The sequence below is a fragment of the Pelobates fuscus genome, chromosome 9 (assembly GCF_036172605.1).
Source record: "Pelobates fuscus isolate aPelFus1 chromosome 9, aPelFus1.pri, whole genome shotgun sequence".
In the NCBI taxonomy this organism is placed as follows: domain Eukaryota; kingdom Metazoa; phylum Chordata; class Amphibia; order Anura; family Pelobatidae; genus Pelobates; species Pelobates fuscus.
Genome location: NC_086325.1, coordinates 162,160,166 through 162,183,626, shown reverse-complemented (window position 1 = coordinate 162,183,626; position 23,461 = coordinate 162,160,166). Strand labels below are relative to the sequence as shown.

Genomic DNA, 23,461 nt, shown 5'->3' with positions numbered 1-23,461 from the left:
AAGTTTTCATTTGGGGTATATCTACTAAACAGTGCTTTTTATTTATGTTCTATTTGGTGAGTAGAGGGTCCATTTAAAGCAAACCACCAGCCCTGATATTTAAGTATTAAAAGCAGACAGCCTGTGCTGACACTGACTTATAGTTTTGAAACAGACAGAATGTTTTCACAACATGTTGTAGTTTCATAGCAGACTCTAGCTTTAGATACAGTATTGTACACTGATATTCACAGTGTACACTGATATTCAAGCGCTGTTGCTCTGACATTTTTATGTCAGATAGTAGAGCGTGATGTTGATTTGTGGTTATACAGCAGATGCTGCCCCTGTCTTTGTCTTTGTATTACAGCAGACCATTGTTAATCACAGGGTCCTGATACTGTGGGATAAATATACCATACAGTAGGCATGCCTTATATTATCAATAAAACAAATAAAGGATTTCTAGTGCTAATGAGAGTATTAGTATGCAGCTACAGTAACCCAAACCAGAGTCTCTTCCTTCTAGTAAAAAGTACAGTTCGATATGGAAATGAGGGAGCAGCGCCTTGTAGATAGTCTTGAATCCGGGAGATGGACAGTGGATATGTGGAGAGAAAACAACCAAGAGAAACCAATATAGCGCAGCATGAAAGGTGAAAGGAGTATAAAACCACACATTTTTCAGGAGCTATAGATCAGCTCCAAATGGCAGTACAATCCCTGGCCTGGGCAGTACAATCCCTGCCTATGGATGTGGTGGTCCTGTAGGGCCTTGGCAGATGTTGTATCTGGATCTGGATCATAGTAGAAATTGTGTGTAACTCCAAACTTGAAAGCAGTGGGTCACCGTTGTAGATTTGTGTGCAGAAAATAAAACAGCAAATAGTGCACACTGCTATAAAATCAAACTTAAAAATAAATAAAATAAGAGGTACTCACATAGGTAGTACAGCCCCACTAAGGATATTGCTGGAGTTTTCCTCTTGATAAAATCTTTAAAAAAAACTTCCAGGAGGGTCCTGAATAGTGTTAAAAGAGATTTAATATTTGTATTTATAAAAAAAAAATTAAATACACTAGCGCGTTCCACCAAAGTATAGGCTTTTTCAAAGTGTTTTTGAAAAATCCATCTCCTGGATTTGAGACTAACTGCAAGGCACTGCTCCCTCTTTTCCATACCGAACATGCCTTATTTTATATTATTAAAGGTTCCAACTTGAACTTATTGCAGACAGCAAGCCATTTGAGAGGCAATATTAATATATGTCTGGGTAAAATGTATCCACTATAATTCATAAATTTGTACATCTGGATTTTCTCCTTACTGGTCCAGGGGGAAAAAAAAATAGGTATTGTTCATTATTATTTGTAAGACTGTATCTTCATCGATCTCCTTACAACGTCCCAAAATCTCTGCACTGTTCTTTTAAACAATGTAATTATCATGTAGGCCCAACCAATACTTATTCTAAATTATGTTGGCTACAGTGGGTACTGTGATGAAATCTAAACAAATTATGTATTCTTTCAACAGTATGAAGAACAATACAATCGAACAGAAACTCTTCTCCACTTTGCTCCTTTGGACACATCTCTGTTGCCACTACGGGACTTGGCTTTGTTTCACGATGGCGACACAGACCACCTATTTGGCTTCTTCATTGGGCAAGTGTGCTTCAGCTGAGAGCAAAAGTCAACTTTTAAAATTTCGTCCCCAAGGGCATACAAAAGTAAAAATGGAAGACCTGTGTTATTTATATAGGATATTATCGCATGGGTCCTGTGATCTTGCCTCTTTAACCTCCTCTCTCTGGAAGGGAGACCATATATTGTTTACAGTGAAGCTACTGGTGCTCAGAAGCTAAACTTCTGCTAAATCTCCTGGCGAGAACCTCCATTACACCTCAAGACTTTCTCCCAACAAGGCAGGAACTTCCGTTACACCTCAAGATTTCCTCGCAGTGGGACAAAACTTTCCTCAATATGGCAGGAACTATCTGTGTGCCTCAAGAGTTCCATCCAATACAGCAAGAACCATCTGTGTCCCTCAAGATATCCCATCAATAAAATGGGAACCACTTGCTACACCTCAAGACTTCCCTTCTACGTGAAACCTTAAATGCACTTAATATGTGTTTCATTTCATGATTTTTTTTTTAAGACACACAAGATAAATGGTGATTACAACATGTCTTATTTGGAATTAATATCTACCAAGTAAGAAGAACATTTCAAGGTCAACTAATATCAATGGTACCACAGCGTAGAGGAACCAATCTCTTAAGAAGTACTTATCCAGTCATTCCAGGGCAGACTATGAGCCTAATGTCTAATCATTTTAAACACATAGACCAAATGGTTTTAGCTTGTAACACTGATAAGCATATAAATGAATTGCTTGCAATTGTATTGTTATTGGGTAATTTGTTGAAGAATGAAAATCCCAAGCGTAACACAATTGGACTGACTTTCACAAGACTCTCCCCTGCCTATGCTTTGAAACTAGGTGTTATACCAGAGGTGTAAATAGAACTCTAGATACCAGAATCGAATCTAACATGATGCGCACATAAAATGTATAATACAGATACAACGTGCAAGGAATGATATAAACATGAAAAGGAAGACTAGTGGAAAGAGGGGAGCTCTAAGCAAGAACGTGAGGAATGCACTGGATCTCTTTTTGTATTTTGGGAGATTTTGTTGTACAATGAAAGGCTGTGCCTTCTGTGGTCCATAGTCCACCCTGTAATGTCCAAAACCCACTCTGCATTGTCCAAGCAATTACAATTAAGTAATAACATGTTAAAAATGAATATATTAGTCATGCGCTCAAACGCCAACTACTCTTGGGCAGCAGCAATAGCTAATGCTTTAATATATATATAAACCAAAAAAAAAAATCCAATAAAGTTACCTGCATTCTATACAAAGTCACAATATACACTAAAATAAGAGATTTTTAGTAACACTAAAATGGTCATTAAAATGTAAGCTTATTTGCCAACATCAAGGTATGATATAGCCACTGCTCTATTCTACTACACAAGAGCAGTAGTAGTTTGTGTTCAGGGATCATTTCTGTGTTTTATTAGCTTTTGTATTATGCAGCCATGTTAAATCGCTGCTGCCCCACCCCATGAGTCTATGTCCTGTTAAGGGTTAATTAGTTTGTAGAAATATATGAAAATACACCTTTCTGTCTCATGACAAATTTTTCCTTTAAGCTGAGGTGAATTGTTAGCATTGCACGCACCCAGGGCAAGGCAAGTAATGCACCCCCTAACTCGTGGACAGTTAAGACTCCCCAAGTCCCTTAATGAGCCCCTAGATAGCCTCGCTCCTCCTTCCCCACCGCCTCGTCTCCATGATTTATGTGATGCTGATAATTGCGTTGCGTAAACTTTCAAATCCACCTCATGCCTAAAATAATGTGCATAGTCTATACACCTTTCATTAGTTGTGAAGTGGATTTTAAAAATTACGCAATAATCAGGAGCGAAGCTATCTAAGCACTGTTACCGGCATGATACTATTTAATAGGCATTTATGCAATGCCTATTAATAGCATGATTTAATGGTGGTATCTTCAAATGGAAATCACGCTATTAATAGGATAATATAAGGAAAATATGGCTGTAATTAGCAAGAAAATTATTGTAAAATGTTACGTGGCAACGTTTATTTGCCCTGTCATGTTAAAAAACTGTGTAGAATGTTCAAACATTGGAAGATGTTCTGTGTGGGGTGCCATTTTTTTTTATTTATTATTACTACTTTCTTTTATTTTTACTTTTGAAATTTTGCACCCCAAAGAAATTTGCAACAAGGGCAACAGCTCCTGTGGCCCCCAGCCACACGACTGCCTAAGAGATGTGCCTTAAAAGGGCAGGTGGGGTTACTCTTTAATGGCCATGCAATGGTACTTAAAACCTCTATTGTTGGGCATAGGTGTTTAGTATGGTGTACAGGTGACTTTAGTTTTTGTTTTTTATCTACACTGTTCCTTGTTTATTCTCCAAACCTTGACTCTTCTGTCTTCCCTAAGTGCTGCCCTGTACCATGGCTGTCCCGCCAGTGTCTGGTATGTTCTACTGCAATAATTTGTGGATTTAACAATAAAATTCTGCTTACTGGTTTGATGCTTAACCCCTTAAGGACACATGACATGTGTGACATGTCATGATTCCCTTTTATTCCAGAAGTTTGGTCCTTAAGGGGTTAAACAATCCATTGGGCATCTTTTTAAGTACTCGCTATGTTTGGGCCTAATTGTGGACCATTTTCAGCCGATGATGTGATGATACGCAATGTATTTTAACTGTATATATTATATATAAAATGAAGATGCACACTTTCTATGCAAAATAAAAATCTTTTTGTGATACAACGTTTCCACTTTAATATTTGAATATGTTTAAAATGTATACTTGAAGTTTATGCTCAGTGGGAATAGAGCAACAGATATGACAGCACTACTTTTGAAATTTGTAAAACTCCAATATTGCATTCATAATATATTTTTTTGTAAGAAAATTGAAAAACGTTACAGCAATTTATATGCAAAACCCAGGGCATATTAATATTCATTAAATTTACTATCCCCTAAATGTTACAAATACCCTTCTGAACTGCTAAAATATTTATCAAATTTGAGCCCACCCAAGTGAATTCAAAATGAGCCGATCTGTTTGTTTAAAAGCCCTGAGAAATCTCTGAACAAATCCTATAATACAGATATATGCTCCGTCCTCATTACTGCAACCAACCCCATGGAGAGAGAATTTAATTTTTCAGAGCTCACAAATCACATATTTCTGAAATAAAAGTGGTTTGATAAACAAAATATTAAAATAAGTAATAACAGTTTCACTTGTAAGCACAGGTAATCTCTTACCTGCTGTACCCGGTAAATTCATGGTATACGGACAAGGGCTTACTACTTTTGGCTTGGGAGGCAAGTACAAATAAAAGTGTTTTTTTTTCCACAGAAAACTTATGCGGACATTATATGGGTTTGTCAGATGGAGGTTGCTGGAGTCATAAAGTGTAACATTTCTTTCTTCCATCAAGCGCCATCATTATGACCTGTGATGTATAAGGGATCTTTAACGGAGATCTGTATATGCCTAAGTGATGCAGACTCTTTCCCATAATGCAGTTGGCACCAAAGTCTCCTCTCACCTGGCTCTTCCAAACACATACATCTGGCAGACAGGTCTTCTCAATTTTCTACAATAAACTTAGAAATATCACAGTGTTCCAGTACAGACAAGGACAGCACTGAGATTGTACAAACTCACACTGTGCTGTATAATTCATGTCTACTGCCTCACACTCTCAGTATTGTGCCAACATACATCCCAGCGCACCTCCAGTTGCTGATGAATGGTGCTAGGAGGCTGCAGTTTAAAAACCCTGTATACTTGTGTCCAAAGGGTGATTGCCCCCAGTGCGCCCCTTACCAGCTCTTCCAAATGGTATGGTTATTGTGTGTATCCATTATGCAAGTTGAACATATCTTATTGGTTTTGGTGTTTTTTTTAGATTCAACAACTGATTAATATGTAAACCCACATTGAATTCAAATTTACTCCTTGTAAAGAGCTTTCAAAGGTTACCATTAATACTATTTAACTCCTTCCCAGGAATTCAGAATTTCAAAGGTTTCATTTCATTAAAGAGACACTAATACAAGACTATATATCAGGATTTTACACCCAGTGTTTCATCAGAGTGTAATGAAGAGCAGAATGCAGCCTTCACTCAGTATGGCTACTGGGAGATAAACTCAACTACCCCCTATGGATAAGTCTGTGATCACATACTTAGATGTTTGGGTTTTTAGAATTGGATGGATGACTTCCTTTAGTGCATTAATAATGTATTTATGTAAAATGGTCAGTGGAAGTGATGGACGGTTGTTCTCCTATTTCATGAATGAATGACATCCTGTTCTAAAGAAGGATTCTATTTGTTCCAAGGTCTGTCCTTTGGTCCCGGAACACAGCAAAAGGAAAAGAACAGACCACAACAGCAGACAACCGTAAAGAAAAAGACAAGTGTCTCTAGTCCCAGGGCATTCTAAAGGGAGAACAATGACTACGTTTCTTTTTAGACAATGTTTTAACAGGTTGTGAAAGCCAGGAGCAGAACAATTACCAGCATTAAAAGCCATGCACCAGGGCACCCCTTATTACAGCAGCCTGACTACAATCATCTCCTTCATCCCTTACCCCATACACTCACACCAAACAACCTCTAAACCACAACCTCTCGGCACAGCCATGGGGTATCAATGAGCAGCTATTACTTACAGCAAATGGAAAAAAGGCCTCTGTGAGGATGAACCCAGTGATCCAAATGACCAAGACACAGAGGCCAGTAGCCAGTCCTCGTGATTTCAAGGGTAGGATCTCTGATATGAGCAGCCAAGTAATGGGCCCCCAGCCAAAGGCCTGGAAAATAGAGAGTGAGAGATAAAGTCTACAGAAGATCAGTTTTCCTTCTCGTGGAACAAGCATGATAGAGTAGATATAAGGCAGAATATGGAGACCAGAGGATTGTTTACCCTGTGCATTCTAAAGAAAGCTATCACATTCTAATGTGTGTAAGCGTGTGTGCTTACATTGCATAGAATCAGCAATACATCCAAATGTTGTAACCACGATGATCCAAATTACAGTTTGATCAGCTGAACCTCTCTGTGTAGGACAAGTTGTAAGTTATAATAATTGGGTATGAGGGCAGAAATTAGCTAATTACCCATCCATACCACTGATATTTAAAATGAGCATTTCTTTGGATGATGTACCAGCGATAATCGGGTATTGATACATTTTGCTACAAATGTATCACGTAGCTGTGATAAGGCATCCGCAGAAGACACAAAACGTGTCTAGCTCTACAGGGCACATCACTCTTTTCACTCTATGTTCAGTTAATATGAGTAATATTTTGTGCTTCAGACCTGCCATTATGTTATATTTGTTTACCATGTGTTGCTAATAAAGAGAAGAATGCTGATACAACCTCTGTGCAGTGCAAGGATTGGGAGTTTGTTGTTTCCAGTAGTGTCCTCTTTGGTGCTCACCTATAATGTATAACATAACATAGACCAGTGGGATGTAAGACAGATAGTTGATGTGATCTGTAGATGAGCCTTGGTTAGCTGTGATGATAGTGAGATTGGTGGAATTGTGATGAAGGTCTATGTCCTTCGTGAAATGGATGTATAGTCCCATGGCAAGAGAAGAGGCCAACATTAATGAACCTGAAAGAAAACAGAGTCTGTGTCATAATGCAAACAAATATGGCCATGTATTCCTATCGAGTCCCATGACAGGAGCATGAGGAGTGGACTGATTCCATCACAGTGCGGTGTTCCTATGCACCCGGAGTGTTAATTTCATCCTTCAAGGGCTCTAGCCCAACAGAACTATTATTTTTTTTCTTCTAATTAACATGTATATTGATATCCACTTATTTTGTGCTTTCTGATCTATAAAACAATGCATCTTATTTTACAAAGCCAATTATAGTCACAGATTAACTTACTCAACTTGGTAATAACTAACTAACCATTCCTACAAGGAGCGCCCCATCATGACTTGATAAACCAACAGACCATTTACATTTTTGGTTCCTAACGTGTATAAAATGTTAATTATTGTGATGTGAACTATTCTGATCTATGTTTTTTTTTTTTATAAAATAAAACGCATTGTTTTTTTAGATCACAATTACACAGGAAACTCCACATTAAACTAGCTCAACTTGGCAAACCATTCAAACACCACATCATGACCACTCACTGGATATGAAGAGTAATTTTCTCCTGCCAGCTTTATCCATAATGATTGCGGAAATGAGCACCGTGAATAACCTTACAAATCCCACTAGGGTAGCATCAAGCCTACTTTTCTGATGGAAAGACAAAGCATAAGAAAAAAAGGTCAGAGAATGGTGCATATACTTCAGATCTTTTTATATTGCCCTAATTGTATAACAGTTTACGGGACAAATCCAAATTTTCTGAACACAGACACCAGATGGGCATAGCAAGAAGCTTTGATAGCGCAGAAGAAAAAAATATGCCACCTAGTGGCCCAATCTCCAACTACATCTCAAGCTCAAGTTTCTTTCTTCGTTGTAGAATAGCATCCTTTGACTTCTGTTCCATATTAAGCTGCTTCCAACTCTTCTGGAGAGCAATTTTAACAGCAACACGTTCAATTCTATATGTCATGATTTACAATTACAAGAGGAGGGCTGATGGCATGTTGCATTCTGAGCAATTTACGTTTTTTTGAAATGATTAACTGTATAAAGTTCAATAAACTTGGAAAATAACCTCACCCCACTACCAACACCTTATTTTTTCATTTATAAAAAGCTGCACAGAGATCAGTACAATCTACTGTATTTCAAATATGTACCTGTTTAATTGTGATCATTTCTTAAGAGTAGTGCAATTTAACCAGTAGGGGCATATTAGCAAAACTGTGCAGGAAAAATAAGATATTACACCTTTGAGTGAGATATGCTAAGTAATAGAATATATATTTACATTACTTTATAAAGCTACTAATGGAGCCACACTGCAAAAATCCCACAAAACTGCATTTTAGAGTCATTTTGTGTCAGCTAAAATTTAGACATAACTAGTTTAAATACCATACAAAAGTATATATGAATTTGGCTAGCACCAAATTATCCTCCTGAATTTTACAGTCAGAGATTTTTACAAATGCAATGGCACAGGGCCATCTTTAATATTGACCAGACCCTGGGCAACCATTGTTTTGGGACCCCCTGGACCCTGTCCCCTCCCACTCCCTGCAATGCAATCACGCCATCCACCCCAATGCAGGCGAAGAACTAAAGTAGAAAGGTGTCCGGGTTCTTACCGGAGATGGGAGTCTTTAGCGCAGATATGTTTGCTCACCCTTGCAGATAGACACAGTCCAAGGTGACCAGATAAGAAGTCACCTGGACTGTGAATCTATGCACGGGGGCTGTGCAGGTAAGGTGATTCCAATGCAGTAACGACAAGGACACAAACAGCAGGATAGTCAAGGTATAGCCAAAGTCAAGGAATGTCAGAGATCAGGATAAATGAAGACAGAAGCCGGGGTCAATATAGAGTAAAAGTTCAAGAGACTGGAACACAGGAACTGAACACACACAGCAGGATCAAAGACTTGATAAAGTTCCCAGGGCGAGGCTGTGTTTGTATACCATGCTGATGGCTTATCTGAGTCAGGTGAAACACTTGCAATGACCACAGACGAAGTCCAGCCCCCAGTGCTGCAAACATAGCCAGTAATAATAGGGCTAGAACAGCACAAAATAAACAGAACTGCTGTGGCTCAAAAGCGGATAGCAGGTCCCTGACAGCAAAGTACCCAGGTTCAAATCCCCTGTTGGACACCTATGCAGAGGCCACGCCTGGCCGTCTGTGAGAACCCTGACAAAAGGGCCCTAACGCAAGAAATTGTTTGGGCTCCCCTACCGCAACAGTGGCTAAAAGGTAGTTTACTATCTGTTGTGCAACAATTCTTTGACAGCTGGGCTTTACCATTTTCCCAGGGTTGTGTTCAGCAGTGTTTGACTGTAAGCATGTTTTTGTATGGAGTATGTTTGTTTGAATGTAGGGGGTGTTTGAATGTAAGTATGCATTTATGTCTAGTGTTGGTTTTCGAATGCAGGGGTGTATTGACATTTTATTTTGGTGTAAAATAAAGAAGTGTGTTTGTATGTAGTGTTGATGTTTCAATGCAGGAGTGTGTTTATATGTAGCATTGAAGTTTGAATGCAGGGGTGTATTTGTGTGTAGTGTTGGTGTTTCAATGTTGAGATGTATGCACATTTACACATACCCTGTCACACACACACTGTGATACCCATACACACACAGATACACACACACTGAAACACATGCAGGCACACGGATATACACAGTGGCATATATGCAGATACAGACACACCAATACACATACTGACAAACATACACATACTGACAAACAGATACACAACCTGACACAGATGCAGATACACAGACACACAGATACAAACACTGACACACATGCAGTTATTCAGACACACAGATACACACACACATATACTGTCAGACATAGTTACACACAGACACATGCAGTGACAGAAATACTGACATACACTGACAGACATACTAACACAGAAAGACACATACACTGGCAGGCATAGTGACACACACACACACATACACTGACAGACATTCGGACACAGATAGACACATACAATGGCAGACATAATGACATACATACTGACACAGACAGACACATACACTGCCAGACATAGTGACACGCTCACATAGACACATACAATTACAGACATACTGACCCACACACAGACATATACACTGACAGATGTACTGGCACACACACAGACATACACTGACAGACATACTGGCATACACATACACTGACAGAAATACTAACACAGACATATGCACTTGCAGACATAGTGACACACATAGACAAGTACACTGACAGACATACTGACACAGACAGACACATACTCTGGCAAGCAGAGTGACACACACACACACATACATTGACAGACATACTGGCATACACATACACTGACAGACATATTGACACACACACTGACATATACACTGACAGACATAATGACACACACAGACATACACTGATAGACATACTGGCATACACATACACTGACAGACATACTCACACAGACAGACACATACACTGGCAGACATAGTGACACACACACACACACACACACACACTAACAGACAGACACACTGATACAAACTTACACTTTTAAACCCACTCTCCGTTACTTCCTCCCAGGATGGCGAAAAACAAGGGGCCCGGTCGCGCTGTTAAAGCACCACAGCACACAACTGGGCCTTTGCTTACAAAGGCCCACCGGGTGGCCCTTAGTGGGGGCACAAATGCATTGGCGGGCCATGGGGAAAATAAATTAAAAGTGGAGTGCAGCGAGGTTCACAGGGCAGCTGCTCTTGGGCCCCCCCCCAGGAGTTACTGGGCCCAGGCAGCTGCCCCGTTTGCCCTGCGTTAAAGACGGCCCTGCAATGGCATAAAATAAAGATCTGATGGCTACAAGAGCAGCTGGCAGAAAAATAGCAAAAGGGGAGCGGTCACTCCTCTGGAATTTACACCATTGAATAAAACAGTGAAATTGCTATGACCTGTTTTTCATGGGATACTCGTTTTTTTTTAACATTTATATTAATGCTTTTGCAAATGCATCATAACCCAGTTCTAGCATGGCAAAGCAATTGCAAACGAACGGAAGAAACAGAACCAATGTTTAATTTGAATCCCTCTTCTCGGGTTGCAAAGGTCAGAGCTTGTAACGGCGACTGACAGGGAGTGACCATGGAGAACACATGAATATGAGGTGTAGATTTCTACATTTAATTTTATTTTTCACACAATATAGGAAGAAGCAAACATACTATTAAAAATCTTGGGAAGTGACTGTTCCCCAAATTAAGCACAAGGGGCTTGGGAGAGGATGGGGTAATGCATTACTAAAGTTAATTCTCCAGAGATTGAGATTTTTCACTCCAAATAATTCCCTGTCCAGAGGTTTATGATTCACTAATAAATAGCCAAACACAGTCTGATATGACATATTCTGCTAAACAGTCCACATACTGCAGTTAAGCACTGGACAACTTTTAAGATACTCACCATCACAGAGGTCCTCTCAAAGATGGACTCCAGATATGTTAATATAGGTGTGATGCCAGAGAGCTGTTGCAGGAATCGCATAAGGATGGCAATGAGAATGGGCTTGTAGTAGTATGGGAGTTTGATTTCAGCCCACGACAAAGAGTGAGTCTAGAGGATGGAAATGGACTTCATGAGACATCAGTGATTAAGACCATGAGGAGCCAGGCAAGGCCTAGGCTGAACAGGGACATGTGAGTGTGAGGGTAGCGTATACAGAGGAATGTGGTCCAGGGGCAGTGGGTCGTGTAGTAAGGGGTAGATGGGTTGGGTAGTATAAATAGGTTGCCATCTTACAGGATAAAGAAAAAAAAAGAAAGGGAAGGAGATCCTGAGACACAGTGTCCAGGATACACCAATTGGATATATCAGAGTTAATAGTTACTAATAAAAATCATAATTTTATTGAATCATCATAGACATGAAAAAGGCTGATTATGATTTTTTTTTTTTAATCACTTCACTATTTGATTTAAGCACTTTGTTTCTTTTGGGGTGTTTATTTATTTCTTTCATGGGGAATCTTAGAAATTATTTCTAAGCTATTTAGCTAGGGATGTAGCTTGCTCCAAGAGCTCTTAAAATATCAATCAGATTAGCTATGGTTAGTCCTTTATCTATGGATGTTACAGGATAATAGGGACTTGTGTCCTGTCAGCTGTGCATTAGTACCTATTGCCATCTTTTACTCTGTTAACTCTTGAGCTTTATTATAATTGTATAGGAATTAGAGGTTCTAAATATTCTTATTATATTACTCTTATGCAGAAATGGGTTTATGTAAGGTTCTAGTTTATTAAGGAGATCTATTTATAGGTCGTTTAGACTTTAGATCTGCCTTTTATGCTCTAGTTCCATACTATACATAAGAGTTATTTACTTCTTCTTCCTTTTTCCAACTATATATTTTGGCTCTCCTTTTCCAATTATTGAGCTTTATTTTCTTTCCCCTTTTTGGGAATTTGGATGTGTGTGTTTATTGTTTTTTTATTATTTTTTCATGTCTATGATGATTCAATAAAATTATGATTTTTATTAGTAACTATTAACTCTGATATATCCAATTGGTGTATCCTGGACACTGTGTCTCAGGATCTCCTTCCCTTTCTTTTTTTCAAGTATATATATATAGGGTTATCCCCTTTTACTGAATATTTTCAGGACACACTCTATAGCCCTGACCTTTCGGGGCTATCTTTGTCTTTAATCTTACAGGATAGCAGTCATCTTAATTATCAGTTGGTAACAGCTTGGTAATTGTTGGTTGTTGCACTCGTTATCCCTGCTTTCCAAGTGCTGTTTTCGGCCAGCGTATGGATATCGAAGCTGTCCTCTCTGCTCTCAGGGCTGAGAACTTACATGATGGTTTGCACCTGCAGGCTCAGCTGGCTCGTCTTCAGGCGGTTCGGGATCACCCCGAGGTGGTGGCTGACAAGCATCAGTAAGGAGCTGTTCTCTTGGACAGATGGCTGGCCCGTTCTCGGCCCCGCCAATCCCTAACCTACATGTCTCCCCATTGGGTGTGGTACCTAAGAAGGAGCTGGGTAAGTTTCAGCTAATTCACCATTTATCTTACCCCTTTTGGGGGTTCGGTGAATAGTAATGTTGATAAGGAGCTGTGTAGGGTGTCATACTCGTCATTTGATGCGGTGGTTCGGATGGCAGGCCCAGGGGCTCTTATGGCAAAAGCGGATATAGAGGTTGCCTTTTGACTGTTTCCAGTCCACCCGGATTGCCATCATCTATTGGGTTGTTTCTTCCAGGACTGTTATTATATGGACCTGTGCTTGCCCATAGGTTGTTCGATTTCCTGCTTCTATTTCAAATGCTTTAGTACATTCCAGGAATGGGTGTTGTAGGAAGAGGCATCGTGTAACTGTTGATGATGACTTCTTGTGTGTTATTCCTGCTGGTTGAATGTTTGTTCACACCTCCTCCGAACACTGGAATCGGTTGCTTGGTTCTTCTGGGTCCCGCTTGCCCCGGACAAGACGGTGGGCCCTTCTACTTGTCTGAGCTTCTTGGGGATTGAAATTGATTAGGTTGCTGGGGAATGTAATTTGCCAGAGGATACGGTTTTGGAACTGCACAGCTTGGTCTCTGTCGCCGGCTCCCTCAGGATGATTTAATTGCGACACCTGCAGTCGCTCTTGGGTAAGCTGCAATTTGCGTGCCGGATTATCCTTATGGGAATGATGTTTAATCGTCGCTTGGCAGCGGCGACCGCGGGGGTGGAACACCCTCATCATTATGTGCGTATCACTCGCCCATTGCGCGAGGATCTCTTGGTGTGGTCCGTCGTATTGGCAGGTGCATTCGGTTTCGGGGCCATCTGTGGGGCCCACTAGTGTGGTCGGAATCTTGGCATTCGGCTAAGAACCTTGCTTTCTAGGAGCTTTTTACTATCATGGTGGCAGTGGAGATCTGGGGTGATCTCCTCAGGGATCATAGGTGGTCTTCAACTCTTATAATATGGGGGTTGTGCAGGCCATCAACAATTTGTCTGCTTCCTCCCCTCCAGTGGTTCATCTTCTGTGGCGCCTGGTGCTGCGCTGTTTGCTTCTAAATGTGTATTGTAGGGCTGCGCCTCTGCCCGGGAGTTACTAATGTTACAGCAGATGCTCTCTCGTTTTCAGTAACAGGAATTCAGGGCGGAGGCGCCCAGGGTGGACCGAATAATGTCTTGGATCCGGGGTTTGGTCTCGGAGTCTACTTGGCAGCATTATGGTACGGAATGGAGCGAGTTGGTAGAATTCGAGAGGCGGTTTGGTAGTTTGGTGAGTGTGTGCAAGGTTTGTTACAGCTAATTTGGTTCTGGAAAACCTCGGGATGTTACTCCTCGGCTGTGTCTGGGAAGTTGTCTGGGCTGAGCTTTTAGTTTAAGCTCACCAGGGTTTCGGACATCACAAAGGATGTTCTGGTTTCATTGGTTATGAGGGGATGGCCTAAGGGGCCAAGCTTTCGGTTTCTCGAGGCCGCTTTCAGGCGCTCTTATGGTGGGCTTGTTCACTGTTCTGCCACAGCTTTGTTTCTCTCCATTCGAGGTGGTGTTATTTTGATTGGCGTTCTTCGCCTTTTTCAGGGCCATGCGGGTAGACGAGCTCTTGAGCCTGTCAGGGTACCTGCTGTCTCTAACTCTGTGGAGGTGAGACACTTGGACGTTCTTCCTCGCAAAAGGGTTGAATCACTCGTTCCTCGCGGTTCCCCCGGTCGTTTACACGCCGGCCGCGAGGGATCCACTTCCTTTTATGACGCGGCGTTCAGTAGCCGACGTCATGACGACAACCCAACCCGATCTGTCAATCAAGTCCCAAGCACGAATGAGGATTCGTCGGGGGCGTGATTACCTGTTTAGAATCAGGGTATAAAATAGGGCTTTCTACGTTTGTTCATTGCCCTGTCGTGGTTCTAGCTTGTCTAGTCACTCAGTGCTCTTGTATTCTGTTAGTTTCTTTGGTTTTGACCCGGCTTGTCTGTTCTACCTCGTTTACCTTTATTACCCTTGGACTCGGCTTGTCCCTCGCTTACCTGCTCTCTCGTTCCCTCGACCTCGGCTTGTCTCTAGACCATTCTTTACTTACTACTTACGTTAGTCCGGCCATTCTAAGGTCCGGTATACGTACCCTGTACCTGTTTGTACTCTGCGTGTTGGATCCCTGTCCCGATCCTGACAGAGCCCACCCAAATCAGTCCCTGGGGGTTTGTTATTTGGGGAAGTCTTTGGCGAAGTGGATGCAGTGAGGTTTTTGATTCAGAAGTCCAAGATGGACGTTCTAGGATGAGGTATGTGGGTCACGTTAAGTAGCATCCCTGGCTCTATGGTCTGTCCTTTGGCATGGCTTCATGCTTTCTGGAAGGTTCGACCAGCGGGCGTGGGTCCTTTGTTTGTTTACGGGGATGCCAGTTTCTTATCCCAGTTCCAATTTATCAGGGTTTTCCTTGTGGCTTTGGAAGTTTTGGGGCTGCCTAGTGCAGAGTTTGGGGGGCACTCCTTTCGAGAAAGGGGCTGCCACTGAGGCCTTTTGCCTGGGGTTGGTTGAGGAAGTTATCCAAAGGATTGGGAGATGGGAATCTGGGAGGTTCCGATCATATGTGCATCCAACTGGACTGATTCAGTTCCCCCTTTTGTCATTGTAGGTGCCGGAAAGCTAGTATGGGTTATTGGCCAATCGTACATACATTAGGCGCAACAGCGAGCTGCAGTTCGTCCCGGGGTACTACAAGAAGTCCGTTGGTTCGGTACCTGGGGGATGCGGCGGGAGCACCTGTTGCCCGAACTGGTCCTTTAGTCCGGCCTGCTCGGTGTTCCTGATATTATCCTGATTCATGCTGGGGGGAACGATCTTGGCACTATTCTGGTGAGTGATCTGGGGGAGTTGATCCAGAAAGATTGGCTGAGCTCTGGCTCAGGTTCCCAAGGGTGTGTCTGGTGTGGTCCGAGGTGCTCTCTCGGAACTATTAGAGCAGGGGGGGGGGGGGGAGGGGACAAGTAACCCCAAGGCTCTTGGATTGAGCAGAATAAAACTTAATAAGTGGGTTTTGAGGTTTGTGAAGGGAATGGGGGGCTCACGGTGCGTCACTGCATCTTTGAGCGTAATGGAAATTTATTTTAGGAGTGATGGAGTCCACCTGACGGATATTGGACTGGATCTGTTTAATTTAGCATTGCAGGATGCACTGGAGGAGGTGATGGCTTTGGTGTTGGGGCGGCCCCACTGATTTATGGGGTAAACTAGCAGGTCTTGTGGCGGTATATGGCCCTTGTCAACTGGGGGTTGGACCAGTGGTCTGGGGAAAGTGGGTGGGTAGGGCTGTCCCTCCACTAACTTCAGGTACAGTTATGGGTAACGGACGGGGCCCACTGAGCTAATAAGCGGCTAGTTGTTGGCATTACGAAATGGAAGGCCCAAGAAAAAGCCTTGTACTGGTTGAAACGAGGGGGGAGGGGCAGCTGCCTTAAGTTATGTTTGGTTGTCAAGGTGGTACTCAATGACGTGTCTATTTACGGAGTAATTATGTATATAGTGTTTATGTTAAAGTTGAAGTTTTAATATTTATATATTGGCCTATTTACTCCAAAGCAAGTCTGTTGTGGTTCATTTCGGGAATAAGTGGTTCGGATTATCAATGGTAATGGTTTTATGCCTATACATCGTTACCCTCTACCTATGCACAAGAGCCCTACCTTATAGCTGCTGTCTTGCTCTCCTACACAACTGCAAACATCATCCACACTTTTTCCACTCTCTCTAAACAGAAAAGCATCCATCCAGTCTTTCAACCTCTTTATCTCAACTAAGGAGCAGTCGTCTTACTTTCTTCTTTTTGAATATAGAGCATGACAATCCAATTTATTCTTCTTTACAGAGGAGCATCCTATACAAAAACTGTCCATCTTTCTCTAGTTTCCGGTCTCTTACTTTGTTACATTATGTCCATTTATCTCCAAAATACAATACCATGTATGTCATGTTCTTAATTTTCTCAAATTCTCCACGGTACACACTGCCAGCTCCCCGAAACCACAGCAGGACCTTGAGAGCTTACTGATCTTTTCCTTTAGAGACCAGGAAGCGATGTGAATCAGACATAAAGTACATAAGGACAAGCATAGTGAATACAGGAACCTCTGCAACCACTGCCAACCACCGCCATGACAAGATATTCCCTATAGTGACAAAACAATGTCATGATAAAGATCAATAAACATGACTGTGGCGGGTGCTATAGAAATATGTGAATGATACATTCTACTTCACAGTACTTATGTACCTTAAAACTACATTTAGAACTTATAACTGCCAAGGCTAACTTGGCCAAGGTGTCAATTCTAGCAGTAAATAATGTGGGTATTTGCAAATCCCATTCAATACAGACTTAATTTTCTTAATTTCAATACGTCTCTAATTTCCTACGTTACTAGATCCACTATAGTCACTTTCTGCCAGTGTGCCCAACTATGTGCCAAATCACACTTTATAAAGGTCAAATATTATACATACCAAATGCATAAAGAACGAGAGCCCCAATAACTGCCATTATCTGTGGACAGGATCCAAGTGCCCCAATATTGGTGGTACTTTGAAAGTAGTGGTGGGCTTAACAACATATGGCCATATGGTGGACCCAAATCCCCATATTTATTCTTAGATAGGCATTTTAGTAGCCTTCTTTGTATTATATTTTTTGTAGTCTGAGTGCGCCGCAACCATTTATTTTCTTATTATGAAGTTTGGTCACTGCAAAATGCAGGTCTCGGGTGTGCCCCCGATCCTTTCTCTGTACACATTATAGTTGGAATCCAGACTGGATTCCTTTGGGGTTAAGCACCCCGCCCAAGCCCCCCAGCTTCAGAGGCTCCTTTAGAGGTGGCCACAGGTGTGTATATATAGGAGCGGAGGAGTTTTTCAATAGTCAGGTCACTTTTATTATTTTCTCCAGTCAGCACAGATATCATCTGCAATAGTGAGTATAATCATTTTAGCACTAACACATTAATTGTTTAGTTTTAACACTGTTTTTAATTGCTGTAATCACTTATTTTTGTATACTCACTATGCTCTTACCAGGATTTAATTTAACACCTTTTATTTTTAACACTAGTACTATTTAATTTGTCCCCCACATTTTAGCGTAGGACCCACCAATATTGGGGTACTTTGAAAGTAGTGGTGGGCTTAACAACATATGGCCATATGGTGGAACCAAATTCCCATATTTATTCTTAGATAGGCATTTTAGTAGCCTTCTTTGTGTTATATTTTTTGTAGTCTGAGTGCGCCGCAACTATTTATTTTCTTAGTGTGTATGAACCTTACACACAGATACACACACACTGGCAGATAGTGGTACACAGATACACACACTGACACAGATACAAACAGTGTGTATCTATGTGTGTGTATGTATCTGTGTGTCAAGGTGTGTGTATCTATGTTTCAAAGTGTGTATATCTGTGTTTGTACATGCCAGTGTGTCGAGGTGTGTATATCTGTGTTTGTATGCACCAGTGTGTGTATCTCTGTGTCAGTGTGTATCTGTGTGTGTGTGTGTGTGTGTGTGCGTGTTTGTATCTGACACACAGATACACACTGACACCCACCTTGACACACAGATACACACATTTTACTCCACCCAGCCCCCCTACCTTTAGGAGTGCTGGCATGGAGTCCCTGGGGTCCAATGGGGCTGCTGAGCACCTGGCATGCTGGGCGTGCAATTTCTGGGGTCCAGTGAAGCTGCTGAGCAGCTGGCATGCGGGCGGCGAGGGAGCAGTGATCTCTCTGCTCAGCTCGCACGCCCTTTTAGGGATGCTGGAGCCGGAGTGACGTCATATTCCGGCTCCAGCATCACTGCTGTGCGCGTGAGGGAGGTGAGCAGGGAGATAACTGCTCACTACTCCCTCGCCGCCCGCGGCCATTTTATTTTTTAAACTTTTGGTGGAACACCAATTGGGAAACGCTGCTCTATACACACTCTGGGTCCTCCAAACACACACTAGATCCCCTACACACATAATAGATCCCCTGCAAACAGGGCTAGACTGGGAAAAGAAATTCAGGCATTTTTTCATCACAGCGGCCCACTGAAAAGGGGGTGGGGCCATATAAGGTGTTTTGTCATCCCCAATGACAAGCATGCCCCATCTCAAAGTGAGCATGTTGGTTCCATGCTCTTCTAGGGCAGTCCATGCACAGAGCTCTGCTGAAGAGCTCTAGCATGAGAAAAAGACCCAGTATTTGTTCTTGCACAGTGCAAGCAAATTTAATAACATGCTTGCATTGTGTTTGCTTGAAACTTGTCTCTGGTGTCTCCATAAATGGGATACCAGGAGACAGAAATGCCAGGAAAGAGTACTGTGCATGTGTTTGGAGCCTGTTTATGGGATTGCGTGTGTGTAGAGTGAGCTGATTGTGGTGTGGTTTTGTTTTAAAAGGTTGGTTTCAGTCATGTTGTGTTTGTGGTGTAATGCAATGTATGTGTGTCTAGGTGCTGTAGAGTGTGTGTATCTGGGATGTAGTAAGCGTGTGCATATGGGCTGTAGTGTGTGTGTGTGTAGGTGATGTAGTGTGTGTAGGGGTTGTAGAGAGTGTGTGTTTAGGGAATGTAGTATGTGTTTGCTTACAAGGAATCTAGTGTGTGCATAGGGGATCCAGAGTGTGTATGTCAGAAATGTAGTGTGTGTGTGTAGGTGGTGCAGTGTGTGTGTAGCGGATCTAGTGTGTGTTTGAAGGACCCAGAGTGTGTATAGGAGATCAAGTGAGTGTGTATGTGCAGAGGATTCAGTGTATATAGGGATCTAGTGTGTATAGATGATCCAGAGTTGGGTACGGGATCTAGTGTGTGTCCGTAATGTAATGTGTTTAGGGGTGCAGTATGTGTGTGAGGGGTTCTGTAGTATATATAAATATATTTTTGGAAGTATTGTGTGTGTGTGTGTGTGTGTGGTGTAGTGTGTTTGGGGGCTGCTGTGTGTATGTATGATGTGTGCAGTGTGTGTGTGAAGGGTGTAGTGTGTATGTGTGAGGGTGCTGTGTGTGAGGAGTGTGCTGTCTGCGAGGTGTGCAGTGTGTGTGGGAGGGTGATGTGTACAGTGAGTGTGTGTGGTGTCCAGTGTGTGTGAGTGATGTGCTTCACTTGGTCTCAGTGATACAGGTGATCTATAGATATATCTATTGTGCGATGTGCTGCTCTCGGTCTCAATGATACAGATTATCTATAGATATATCTATTGTACGATGTGCTGCTCTCGGTCTCAATGATACAGATTATCTATAGATATATCTATTGTACGATGTGCTGCTCTCGGTCTCAGGTGATACAGGTGATCTATAGATCTATGTATTTCTGAGGAGTATAGTGTGTGAGAAGTGCAGTGTGTGTGTGTGAGTTGTGCAGTCTGTGTGTCAGTTCTGCAGTGCGTGTGTGAGGGTGCTGTGTGTAAGGTGTGCAGTGTATGTGAAGGTGATGTGTGTGTGTGTGTGTGTGTGTGAGGGTGCTGTGTGTGAGTGAGGGTGCTGTGTGTGAGGTGTGCAGTGTGTGTGAGGTGTGCAGTGTGTGTGTGAGGGTGTTGTGTGTGTGTGAGGGTGCTGTGTGTGAGGTGTGCAAATAAACAAAAAGAAAAAAAACAGGCATTGTACCCCCCCTCACTTCTTACCTTTATCCTGGGAGAGGACCGTGCTGCCATCCCTGGTGGTGCTAAAGCTCAAAATGAGTGAACACGGCAAAGCTGCAAGATAGAGCTCCTCCGGGTCCTCTCCTGGCTGTCTCCCTCCACAGCCGGCGGCCGTAATACACTGCATATGGGCCGGTGAGGGAGATCTTTGATTTCCCCACTGGCCCATGGACACTGCACCACCTACGCACACACTAGATCCCCAGTAAGCAAACACAAACTACATGCCTTAAACACACTCTACTCTACACACACAACATCACCTATACACACATAAACTACAGCCCCTCTGCACATATTCCCTACATCCTTTATATACACTATGCCCCCCTATACACTTACTACATACTTACACCACAAACACAACACAACTGAAACCGGTCAGTTTACACAATACTGCACCACAATTTTCTTACTCTTATTCCCAGTCTGGCCCTGCATGGCTTCTCGCAGAGTTTTGCCCATAGACTGATAGTGAGGTTTATTGGATTTACTGAGAAGCGGTTTGTGAGGAGACCGATCTCGCCACATTGTCTTGAAGGAGCCTGGTTGCCCGCCTGCTGCCTTTGGATTATGGACCGGCAGTTAAACAGTTAATTTTACTGTGCAGAAAGAGTTATTCATTCCTTTTTGCACAGCCGTTCGGTAGATTCTATCTACCGAACAAACAGCCCTTTCTTAGCCTCCCCAGAGCCGTGGGGAGCCGGCAGGCACCGTTAATTGGCCACCCAGAAGCTGGCGTGTGCCCTCCATTTACCTCCCTGAAGCTGCGGTTAACCGCAGCTTAATTGATTGTTACTGGGTGGCCGCGGTTACACTTAGCGGCCGCTAGGTGGCGGTGTTATGGAGCTCCCTGGACGGCCACCCAGAATAGGTGCACTAAAAGCGGACACTTTTATGTGCAGGCACCGCTGAGCCTCCAGCCCCTGGTTCTTATTCGTGCATATTTAACCGAATACATGTTAATTCGGTAGTTTGTATATGTGAATGTTAACCCAGATAGCACAGCCATGGAGCCAATTCGTGTAATTAAAGACTTTGGCTCCATGGCAATTGAACTGTGTGAATCGGATCTGAGCGCTATTCGGTAGTTTTGTGCGCTCAGATCCCAGCTATCTGGGGATATGTGACGTGTCTGTGTTTTATGTATAAAATGTGTCTTTATGTATTTTAAAGTAATATTGTATCTTGTGTTCACCACGTGCATAATGGAGTTGTGCCTCTGTCCTCGGAGATAATTGAATTACTTCTCAATTATCTCCAGGGCAGAGGGGAGGAAGCCAGGATGCATTGTGGGAAAGTATTGTGACTGTATGTCCTAAAATGATACATGTCTGTCTTTTGTCACAGTCTTCCATCTGGTCCCAGGTGGGAGACCTGCATAAATACAGGGACAGGTAGCCCTCAATAAACAGACCACTGCTTGACCCTCAGCACGGAGCCTTGTCTCGTTATTGGGGGGATTCACTGTATGCTGTTAGAGACTGATTGCCAGGAGTGTAAGCCGCTTGGGAGCTTTTCCTGTCCGTCTGCTAGCAGCTATTCGTGAGGTTCCAGTTTTGAGTGCTATTTTGTATCCAGTTCGGGAGTTTGGTGTTCTGCAGCAGCTGTGCCTGTCTCAGAAAGGGGCATATCGCCTAAACAGATTTTTACCCCTTGTCTGCTGAAACGATCCGTTACACGGTTGTTCTGCATTATCCATCATGGATACAGGTTATCTATAGATATATCTATTGTGCGATGTGCTGCTCCTGGTCTCAGTGATACAGGTTATCTATAGATATATCTATTATGCGATGTGCTGCTCTCAGTCCCAGTGATACAGGTGATCTATAGATATATCTATTGTGCGATGTGCTGCTCTCGGTACCAGTGATACAGGTGATCTGTAGATATATCTATTGTGCGATGTGCTGCGCTCGGTCCCAGTGATACAGGTGATCTATAGATATATCTATTGTGTGATGTGCTGCTCCTGGTCTCAGTGATACAGTTGATTTATAGATATATCTATTCTGCGATGTGCTGCTCCTGGTCTCAGTGATACAGGTGATCTATAGATATATCTATTGTGCGATGTGCTGCTCCTGGTCTCAGTGATACAGTTGATCTATAGATATATCTATTGTGCAATGTGCTGATCTCGGTCTCAGTGATACAGGTGATCTATAGATATATCTATTGTGCGATGTGCTGCTCTCGGTCTCCTGGAGCCCAGACTGATGGCGGAGTTTGCTCTCTGATCTTTTAATTTGGGTTAGAAGGCTTCTCCTCTATATAAATATATTCACTGCTTCTACTTATATTTATAGTTGGTTTGGGCAGAGGAGCAGACTGGCAGCCAGGGGCATTATGTCATTTAAGAAGCTCTGTACATAGAATGTCATGCGCAGCATCCATTCCATAAAATACACAGCACACAACCAGTGGCAGCAATGATTAGCTCACACAGAAACTACTACAAAGTGAAGGAGTGTTTGAATTCAGTGGCTATTTTAATTTTTCTGTTATTTATGTTTACAAAAAAATACTTGAA

General features: G+C 42.4%; 1 protein-coding gene and 1 pseudogene across 1 annotated transcript in view; one reads left to right on the top strand and one right to left on the bottom strand.

Moving 5' to 3' along the window:
- The window catches only part of LOC134573271 (collagen alpha-1(I) chain-like), a 196,441-nt gene extending 192,069 nt beyond the window's left edge, over window positions 1–4,372 (top strand). The window contains exon 67 of the mRNA XM_063432922.1: window positions 1,517–4,372. Coding sequence (XP_063288992.1) covers window positions 1,517–1,666 — 150 coding nt within the window. The 3' untranslated portion in view covers window positions 1,667–4,372. The remainder of the gene's footprint in view (window positions 1–1,516) is intronic.
- Window positions 4,373–5,911: 1,539 nt separating this feature from the next.
- LOC134573708 (solute carrier family 2, facilitated glucose transporter member 6-like) lies at window positions 5,912–21,456 on the bottom strand (annotated as a pseudogene).
- Between the last annotated feature and the right edge of the window lie 2,005 nt (window positions 21,457–23,461).